This window comes from Andrographis paniculata, unplaced genomic scaffold (assembly GCF_009805555.1).
Source record: "Andrographis paniculata isolate CXL003 unplaced genomic scaffold, ASM980555v1 Contig71END, whole genome shotgun sequence".
Classification (NCBI taxonomy): Eukaryota; Viridiplantae; Streptophyta; class Magnoliopsida; order Lamiales; family Acanthaceae; genus Andrographis; species Andrographis paniculata.
This window is the reverse complement of record NW_026137608.1, coordinates 1,379,426-1,390,022: the sequence shown is the minus strand read 5'-3', so window position 1 is coordinate 1,390,022 and position 10,597 is coordinate 1,379,426. Positions and strand designations below refer to the sequence as shown.

At 37.9% G+C, this 10,597-nt stretch overlaps 2 protein-coding genes across 2 annotated transcripts; both read left to right on the top strand.

The window, feature by feature from the left end:
* The first annotated feature begins 1,720 nt into the window (after window positions 1-1,720).
* On the top strand, window positions 1,721-3,493 carry LOC127264684 (uncharacterized). Its single transcript, XM_051294181.1, has 2 exons — window positions 1,721-2,568; window positions 3,354-3,493. Exons 1-2 carry the CDS (start codon window positions 1,816-1,818, stop codon window positions 3,366-3,368), a joined length of 768 nt encoding a protein of 255 aa, XP_051150138.1. The 5' UTR covers window positions 1,721-1,815; the 3' UTR covers window positions 3,369-3,493.
* Window positions 3,075-4,829, top strand: LOC127264683 (uncharacterized). The gene is made up of 4 exons (XM_051294180.1): window positions 3,075-3,575; window positions 3,667-3,758; window positions 3,859-4,017; window positions 4,097-4,829. The coding sequence occupies exons 1-4, from the start codon at window positions 3,503-3,505 to the stop codon at window positions 4,754-4,756; spliced, it is 984 nt and encodes a 327-aa protein (XP_051150137.1). The 5' UTR covers window positions 3,075-3,502; the 3' UTR covers window positions 4,757-4,829.
* Window positions 4,830-10,597: the final 5,768 nt, after the last annotated feature.

The window sequence follows — 10,597 nt, the reverse complement described above, 5'->3', positions numbered from 1 at the left end:
GAACATAATGGGAATAGAGTGGATCGGCTCTGATTTAAGGAGAGAAATTAAAAGTCAAACAAACCGGGTCGGTGCGGGTTCGGGTCGGACATGGTTGGCTCAGGTCGGATCGGATCGGATCTGGGTCGAGGCTGAAACACACCAACAATCTCCACCTTGTTTCGGGTCGACCCTCGTGGTTACATTGAAGGGCAATCGGGAGTGGGAACATGCTATCATCATCACCATTATTCCTGCAATCTCAACACAAAGTCAATCCTGTAGAGCATATATTAATCACAAAAAAAACAATACATGCTATCAATGAAAAATAAACACGGTTCCAATCAAATGTATCAAAATTTAACACATTTAAACATGACTGAAACTTAAAACAGACAACCATTTGGTTCCCATATCAGTAGGGTTAAATTGAGAGGGTATCTTTTCAAGTTTAACTAACCCTTTTGCAACTATGTCGGCTATAAAATGAAACCTAACGTCTATGTGTTTGGTTCTATCATGAAAATTAGGGTTTTTGCATAATTGGAGTCCAAACTGACTATCAGAATAGACTGTCACAGTGTCATTCAGTATTTCAATTTCAGAAAGCAAACATTTCAGCCACATCGCTTCGTTTAAAGTCTCAGTTATTGCAATATATTCTGATTCAGTAGTAGATAGAGCAATAATATGTTGGAGTTGGGATTTCCAACTTATACATGAGCCACACAAAGTAAACACATAAGATGTTGTAGATTTCCTACCGTTTCTATTGTTCCCATAATTAGAATCCACATAACCTCTCAATTTTACTTCTTAACACATTTTCCAAAATTTAGCCCTAGGTTACTAGAACCACACAAATATCTAAGTAACTATTTGACTGCATTCCAATGCTCAGTTCCAAGATTAGACATAAAATGACTCAAACAACTCATAAAATATGCAATATCAAGTCTTTGTGCAAATCATCAAGTACATCACAGAGTCTATAGCATTCGAATATGATACATTTTTCATGTAATTCATATCAGATTCAGACTTAGGACATTGATATTTGCTTAGCACAAAATAAAAAGCTAGAGGCACATTAGTTGACTTTGCATTAGACATACAAAATCGTTTCAGGACTTTCTCAATATATGCAGATTGATTTAACAAAAATGTAAAAACAACCCTATCTCTAATAAAGTTCATACGAAGAATTTTCTTCACAACTTCCAATGTGGGACTTGGATTTGCACTCCAACAATTCTCCCCTTAAACCAAGGACCAGTGTCACAAACTGACATTTCTGCCCAGGTTCTCGGCCATTGTCCGTCCCATGTGTCCAAGCCCCGGTCCTGTATAACTAATCAACGATATATTGCAGGGAGGAGCATGCTGAGGGCAACATATGGGCCTTCCATGCCCACCTTGCACTGCCTATCAAAGGGACCCACTGTCTGACAACCACAATTATCGGGACTGACCCAAGAGACTTTCGACACAAGGCACATCTACAAGTCACGATGGCGAGTCCACCACCACCACCAATGCCCAATTCTATCCAATCCACTTCACAATCTAACCGGACTCTGATACTATTGTTGTTATTCTCGATCTTTGCAGAATTTGTACAAACTACCCCAAGTTAGAAAGATCGATTTTAATAGCGTATCAGTCCCATCGGTTATAGACTTATAGGTGTACAGTGGTCGATGCACAGGGAAATCGGGCATTCGGCGTCCCTGTTTGCGCGGGCAAGTGTACTACTTCCATTCCATTGACCACTGCCCGAGATCAAATCAATCATGACGGGAACCACCATTTTACAAACCCTAATCTTATTCAATGCTTAATTTCACGAGTTCTTCTCCAAATAAATCCCAGATCTCATCGACTTCTCTTCAAATTCAACTGATCGCTCAAAAATTGGAAATTGGAATGTACGAGACAGCCCCTGCCTTGCCTTTTGATGGATCGAACCCATCTCCCAATTTCATCGCCTCAGAAATGACGACGCCGGCAATCCGACCTTTATTCGGTTCCATGGCTGCCAGCTCTGCCTCCGGCGGACAACACATTTTCAAAGACGGCCGGAGTTTAGCTATCAACACACCCAATTTCGATCCGATTCGCCTCTACGACGGAATCAAGACTCTCCCCCCAAATGTCAAGGACTATAAAGACTGGTATCGTCGGGTTTCCAAAGAATTCGGGCAGCAGTGGAAAAAACAGGGCATTGACAAGGCGATTCTCTTCTCCACCTCTTCGTTTCACATTCAAGAGGAATTCCTTACAGCCATGGCGTCCTTCTGGGACTCCGACAACAACGTCTTCCTCTTGCCCGATGGACCAATTGCACCAACCTTGCTAGACGTCGCAGTAATAGCAAACCTCCCCATTGTAGGAGAGGACCCCGTGCTGGGAGCCTTAGCCTTATCTACAGAAGAACCTCCAAAGAATCATCCGGGATACAATCTTCTAACTACCAAAATAGCCACTTGGAATAAATACCTACAGGCCCATCGACCATCTTACAAATCAGCAGTGTCGGAGGAAGAACACGTGGCTTTCTTACTATACTGGTTGAACCGATACGTGGTATGTCCTTCTTCTAAATGCATTTCGTTTACCCACCTTGATGTTGCAATTCATATAGCTTCGGGTAAATATCTTTCCTTGGGAAGTCTTTTTTCGGCGAATCTATACGAGGGTCTTTCTAAGACAAGTGCAAAACTGATAGAGAATAACAAGTCGGACACTGTCTCGTCGGGTCCATTTTGTTTTTTGGAGCTATGGTTTAAGTTATACTTTCCTAAATCGTTCTCTCACAGTCTGCCAGTGTATCCAGATACGAAAGATATGCTTGGTCCTAACCTCCTACGTTTTTCAAATAGCAGAAAAAATAAGCTGTCTTTACAGGGCACAATTCGGTCAATCCTGGAGTACAAACGATCTAATGCCGAATATTATCCTTACACAGTCTTCACACACTGCACTGAGCCCTTATGGCTCGTGCCTTCAATTCAATTTCCCTATTACATTCCAGAATTCTTTACCCCACCCGACTTACACTTATTTGTGGGACAGCGGTTTGAAACCTTGATCACTTTTTGTGAGCAAGAAAATCACTAGCAGAAAAAGAGTGTTTAAGTCTGTATTATATCAGCCTCAACTTGTAGCTCGACAGTTGGGATGTTGTCAAGGCAACCCTCGCGGTGTCTATGGGCCGAATGTTCTCTTTGGAGACGAAGATGGGTTGTTTACAGATTTTGGGTCCATTGCGACATACATTCGGGCATCGAATACCTACATAACTGCTAATTCTTACATTCCGTTTCATCAATCGCCTCAAACTGTGCATGATCTTCTTGAATGGTGGACAGCAATTTGGAATGTGATCGGAAAACCCGTCCAAGATTGTCTTCAATTGCTTTTCCCTTCAGAGAATGGAGGATTTCTTACATTGCCGATAAAAGACCGGCAAACCATCTCCCACTCAAGCCCGAAGGAAAAGAAAAAGAAAAAGAAAACAATGGACGATGACCAAATCTCCAAGAAGATCAATTCGGGGGTCAAGCACGCAGATATCCTACTGTCTGATCCAGGTTACAAGATACTACTACCTACGCTTTCGTTCAATTTTTATCCATTCAATATGTCCGTCTGTCTAACACATCTGATCCTTTTAATGTTCAGCTGATGTTCGTAGTGACGATGATGACGATGGCTTACCATTAGTCATTCATTCCAAGGGTTCTCGGAAAGAAAAAGGGCTTAGAAAACAACAGGTAATTATTTAAGCAATCAAAATGTTATTATACTGATAGTTGAGGCAGTGTACATATCATTCATTCCTCTCTTTTAAGTTTTAACTCAAACACTATGCAGCCTTTGCGGGACACAGTTAGAGCACACGAAAGCCCAATCCATTCCCAATCACTTATACGTTCTGCAGATGTCCAGCTGATTAACAACTTCGTCCAAGGCGCCGAAAGCTCACTCCAGAATGACACAAGAACTGACAATGCAAACTGCACACGACTGCAGGTACAATTCAAACCTCACTTCTTATAGCATTTCATATTCACAATGTTTCTTTCTAACAGACCTACTTTTCTTGTTTAAGCGACTACCTCCGGACAGCGAAGAACATCCTTCGGTTACACTTTCTCATCCACACCATTCTATTTTATCAAACGCGGCCAACATGAACCTGTTCAATTTAACCGAGACAAAGCTCGAGGAACTAACAGATACCTTCATGGAACTTCTGGAAGCATACAGGTCCGACCCTTGCATTGCACACCAACTTGATCGGTCATTAAACAGGGTGATCGAGCTAAGAGTTGACTCCGCGGGTTGGCTAAGAAGCTTGGAGTTTCAGGAAAGCACGTTAGCCGTATCAGATCCCGAATCCATAGAAAATTCCCTCAAAGTGGCGGAGGATCGCATGGAATGTGCTCGGACTGAGAGAGATGTTCTTCTATCGGACAGAGATTGCCTCGTGCAAGAAATCTCGCAAGAAGAGCGTGAATTGGAGCAAAGGCGCAAACGGCTCGAAGGCAAATTCGCGCGCCTAATGGATGTCGAAAAACTTTTGGAACAAAATTTACAGACCCTGGAAGATCAACAGTGTTTCAGCGCGGATCTTCGCAACGACTTGATTCAAAACCAACATTTGAGAAAGAAGAAAGAAAGAAGTCTATTGTTAGCAAAAACGCACAGGGAGCGAATGAATGAAGCATGGAAAGAAATTCAAACAATCATAAACAACCTCTTGGCATGATTCAATTTCATTTAATTTAGTTTGAATTCGTTTAATATTAAGGTAAAGATGAGAAAGAATAATTCGGTAGAGATGAAATCGTAATCGGAGAAAAATAAAGTCAAACTGGAGAATAATGATGTTAATATATATTTGGCAAAATTGTCCATAACTCCCATGTGGTTTCGAAACTCAACTTAAAGTAAATTCTCCATCTACTTTAAAAATTGCATGACGTTTTCTTATACTTTAAAAAATGTTGCATGAAACCACTTTATGGTTTCGAAATTCAGCATAAATCCCCATTTTACTTTAAAAAATTGCATGACGCTCATTTATACTTTAAAAAATATTGAATAAAACTCCTTGTCATGCAAAACATAAAGATAGGAAATCATTTTCTTATTACACGAGGAAAATTTCATGGTGGTGGGTTTCATGCAACGTTTTTAAAAGTATAAGGGGGTACTATACAATTTTTAAAGTATAGGGAGATTTTACGCTGAATTTCGAAACCATAGGGGAGTTATAAGTAATTTTACCTATATATTTTCTATTGTATATAAACAATTTGATATGGAGTATACTTTTTGTATTTCAATAAAAGTGATATAAGATATGAAAGAGACTAAAAATAAAAGGTGTGATATTATATGTTGAAGGGAGATAGTATAAAATATATATTAATGAATTATTATGTTAAATTATTAGATGTTATCTAAAATACTATTGAATTATAATAGTATTATACTAATTAGCTATTAAAAAAATAAAATTGAATTTGTGTATTAATAATAATTTTGATCGTGACATGTTCCTATTTGACTAAGGACAATCATTTTATTCGATAAAATTACCAATTATATGATTAATTTTGTAGTGAATTTATTATAATGAGTTAAAAATAATAAAGAAAATCAAGTAACTCAATATTTATCAATGGAGAGATTCAATTTAGAGCCGAAGACATTTGAGGATGATTGCGGTTACTTCCAATGTGTTAAAATGGCCGCACTCCATATCAAAATCAATTGGAGTAGCCATTTTCCCTTATAAATTAGAATGTTTTTCAATATTTTCCAATGTGGATACACACTTGACACAATAGCGACCGATGGCAATTCCATTTGCGACAAACAGCCGCTCCAGGCATCTCGTCGTTCCATGCCAGCATGGCCACCGGCAGCAGTAGTAACAGATCTAGCGGCTCTTGTTCCGGCAGCAACACGGCGGTGACGTCTCCACGGACGACTCTGTTCATTTTCTCCAGCAGCAACGGACGAGCAGTCCTCTTCGTTTATTTTATGTTTGCTTATTTTGTTTCTATATATAAGTTTTTGTTGTTACTTTTTAATTTAATTTGATTTAATTTTTAGCAACAAATTGGGAGTAGTTTTCTTTATACCAAAATGAATTTTATAGGTGTTGATGTATTTTTTCAACAAACAAAAAGTAAAATTCAAAAATATGGAAAATATCTTTAAACTTGATTAATTAGCGTCTGATATTAGGAATCTCTGAACACTGTACAATACATAAAGAAATTAACTGGAAATTAAAATGTTGAAAATTTAAAGTGGTGATCCCCGAATCTGACTTTGCTTTGTTGAAGTTGATTGAAGATAGCTGAAGAAGAAAAATCTAAATCCTTAAATACTCCCTGAGAAACTGTACTGGAAATCGTCGCCCGAACGGTTACAATGTCTCATTTTTAACCGTCTGCCAACCCTTCTCCTGCTGACACGTGTCCTCAGCAGACCAAAATCATCACTCTATTTCACTCTTTGAGCCGACCACAGACCTTCCGCCCTTTTGGCCCGACTGCCAATCTACAACCTTATTGGTCCGACTGCCAATCCTCCCGACTTGCAAACCATCCGACTTGTTTGGTCCAGCCACAAACGTCCCGACTTAAAAACCATCCGACTTGTTGGTCTAGCCGTAAACGTCCCGACTTAAAGACCATCCGACCTATCGGTCTAGCCGCAAACGTCCCGACTTAAAAACCATCCGACTTGTTGGTCTAGCCGCAAACGTCCCGACTAAGAGACCATCCGACCTGTCCCGACCTGAGGACTTTCCGACCTGTCCCGACCTGAGGACTTTCCGACCTGCAGACTTCCCGACCTGAGGACTTCCCGACCTGCAGACTCTCCGTCCTGATGACTTTCCGTCTTGCGAACTTCCCGACCTAAGGACTTCCCGACCTGAGGACCTCCCGACCTGCGGACTCTCCGTCCTGATGACTTTCCATCTTGCGGACTTCCCGACCTGAGGACCTCCCAACCTGCGGACTCTCCGTCCTGATGACTTTCCGTCTTGCAGACTTCCCGACCTAAGGACTTCCCGACCTGAGGACCTCCCGACCTGCGGACTCTCCGTCCTGATGACTTTCCGTCTTGCGGACTTCCCGACCTAAGGACTTCCCGACCTGAGGACCTCCCGACCTGCGGACTCTCCGTCCTGAGTTTCCCATGGTGCCCCTCGGCCAGTTCGATTAACTCGATTGCTTGGCTCATTCTTCTTTTTGCCTTGGGCTTTTTAACCTAATTCTAAATTTCATACGTAACAATAGGATAATGATAATTTAATATTACAAAAAGGATGTTAAAATTTCAGGTATTTCAACTATTTGTATTCATATTTTTGGTTTTGATGTATACAATGTTCTTTATATTATTTTGGATTTTTTTTTAATTATAAAAAAAATTATTCCTTAAAAGGATTTGTTTATTTGTTATTTGAAATATACCGAATATATTGTAGTAATAGTTTTATGTTGTACGTAAGAGGCAAACACTATTAATTGGAATTATAAAGAGTACTCATTCAATAATATGACTAAGCTATGAATTGTTGGAATTTCATTGAACACCATATAGAAGACAAGATATCTAATTTTGATCTTCAATTTAACAATATTGTATATTTAGTAAAGGCAATAACACCCTTAAAGCAAATTAATGAGTCAGTCTCTCGACACAAATCTCTTCAACAACAAGTCAATCACTACTTCGGTTACGTTAGGTATCCCAAGCTCCAATAAGTATGGTAAAACATGATTTTTTATCCATCCAATTAAACATGCATTAAATTAGTAAATTTAAATAATACATATATATATATATATATAAAGAGAGAGAGAGAGAAATACCCATATTCATCTTCATTTAATAGAATGTTTGTCTTCCTACCGTAGAAGTGAGAAATTCCTATCAAAGAAATCACCAACAACATCGACATAAGAAATTATTTTCGGAATCAAGGAGCATCCATATTTATTGGTACAAATATCGACTGAATTCTTCCCCAAAGCCTCAATGAATAGTTGTAAATTAAATTAAATGTATGATACACATGTAATTATTGATATCATCATCCTTAAATAAATTAAACTAATTCATTAATTAATATAATAGGAAATGGAAGAGTATTTAAAAGGTCACTTATACACATACACTCGTACAAATAGACACAATTGTATCAAGCATATGAAAACTATAATTGACAAATAAATACGAAAAAACATAATATTGCTACTTTTTAAATATACAACAATGAATAACGTCTTTGTTACTTACCAAGTCTCACATCTTAATTAATTAATTATAACTAAAACAATTAATAAATGATTAAAAATATGTAACACAAACCTTGTATTCTTGGAAGTGAAAGTACTCCAGAAAGTGCATAATAACATTATGTCTGTAACGATTTTTTGTGAGATAAAATAGTAATTTGGCTAAGAACAAATGTTACCGTCACTACTTGCTTCCAGCTGTTCAGATTACACAACAATGTTTGTACAACTTGTGCTCTGCAATAAATATATATAGAAGAAAATTATTGCACAAAGCCAAAGAATTGAATTACGAATGAAATTGAATTGAATATATGTATATATATATATATATAATGAGTTACCCACCCCATGTATATCCGATGTGTCAAAATGAAATCAAATAAAAACAAATGTATGTCTGATGTGTCAAAATGAAATCAATCTATATATTTGAGGTAAGGTCAAATAAATCAAAAGTTCTGCTTTGACAAATAACTCAAGTTCTTTATGATGGACATGGGGAAGTTGATATAATTCTCAATGTTAAAATTAACACGAGAATTCTTGATCAATATCGGCAAAAGGATGTAGTAATCCTTTTGCCGCTAAAATTGGATGTGAATCTCGTAGTTTTGAATTCCAAAACTGGGCATTGAGTATGGAATTAAAATTCCAACGGTTCAATATTATACATATATATAGATGTATGTATGAATATTATAAATAAAACCTATAGTTGTTTTACCAAATTGTCATGTAATTATTTGACTAAATTAATTGATGTGTTTGCGAAACACATGGTATGGCAATTATGGTGTCGTTAAAATTAATTTTGTATAAATTAATTTGTGAAAGGTTGGTTCGCAATTCTTTTATGAGAATTAGACATTAGTGATTATTTAATAATCACTTGGGCACACTTTAAGAATCGTCAAATATATTTTGACGGCGTACGTCAAATGCTTTAACAACAATAATAATTATTAAGATTATTATTTGTGCACAAAATTGAAAGAATATTTCGATGTATTATGAGAATGGCAAATCGCGGTTAGACGTGAAGTTGTTGTTTATCATTTGTAAAATGTTAGCGTTGTTAGAATTATCATGAAGCCGAAGCTTTGTATGTCGAATTGTATAGAGTGGAACCACTCAGATCCATTGGCCAAGAACTTGACATACAATATGTTATTTGGATGGTTAAAGTCCATTAGATTGTCTTAGCATGAGACACCCAATTCCCTCATAGCATTGCTGGGAGCTGAATTCAATGAGGAAAGCTAACGTTTAAAGGATTGGAACACACGTGATTTATTCATCCCAAATAGTGTGTTCGGACTTGCAAGAAAGTTAGGTTGAGGTTTAGGTTCTTAATAATTTCTTTGAAAAATCCTCATGCAGGGGCGAGATTAAAGAAATTACCTAAACGAACATGAAGTTTGCCGCTTCAAGAAATGCTAGGGACTTGGCTTTCGATATGTTCGTGAATGGATTGGGACACATGACTTGTAAAGTGTCAACTGTAAATTGTTGGGAAAACAAAGCTTTTGTGTATATTATCTTCATGTATTCAGTATGAGTTGATATATTCAATAATTGGGACACCTAGATTCTCGAATGCTTGGAATGTATAATGTACTAAGATGAAAATTCAATCGTTATGATATTTTTATTTATGCATTAGCTTGTTGTATATATTGATAAGTTTGAGAATAAATCATGGATAACGACAAGAGAAACTATATTGATAATGATAATCGAAGTGTAAATTCCTTATTGATAATGATAAATGCTTCAAGGCTGGTTAAAAGGAGCTCCAAGAGAAACTATATTGCATCTTTAACTCGAAAGGATGGTTCAACTACCTCATCGATTTCCCAAGTTGTTGGGGAGCTCTCTAGCTTTTATATCAGCCTGCTGGGTACATCCTCGGAGGTCTCTGCGCTGGATCAGGAGGTTGTTGAGGCGGATCCCCTTATCCCGGACTCCACTCATGACGATCTTATGAAACCTATCTCGGATTTGGAAATCCTCGAGATCCTCAACTCAATGAATACTGACAAAGCCCCAGGGAGCGATGGTTACTCTGCTGGGTTTTTCGTCGCTGCTTGGAATATTGTTGGGCTGGAAGTTCCTATCGTTGTTAAGGACTTCTTTAAGCATGGCAGGCTTCTCAAGGAGGTGAACCACACCAATCTTGTTCTTGTTCCCAAATCAGCTTCCTTTTCTATGGTGGGGGATTTTCGGCCTATTAAGTGTTGCAGGATTATATATAAGATCATCTCTAAGCTCCTTGCAAA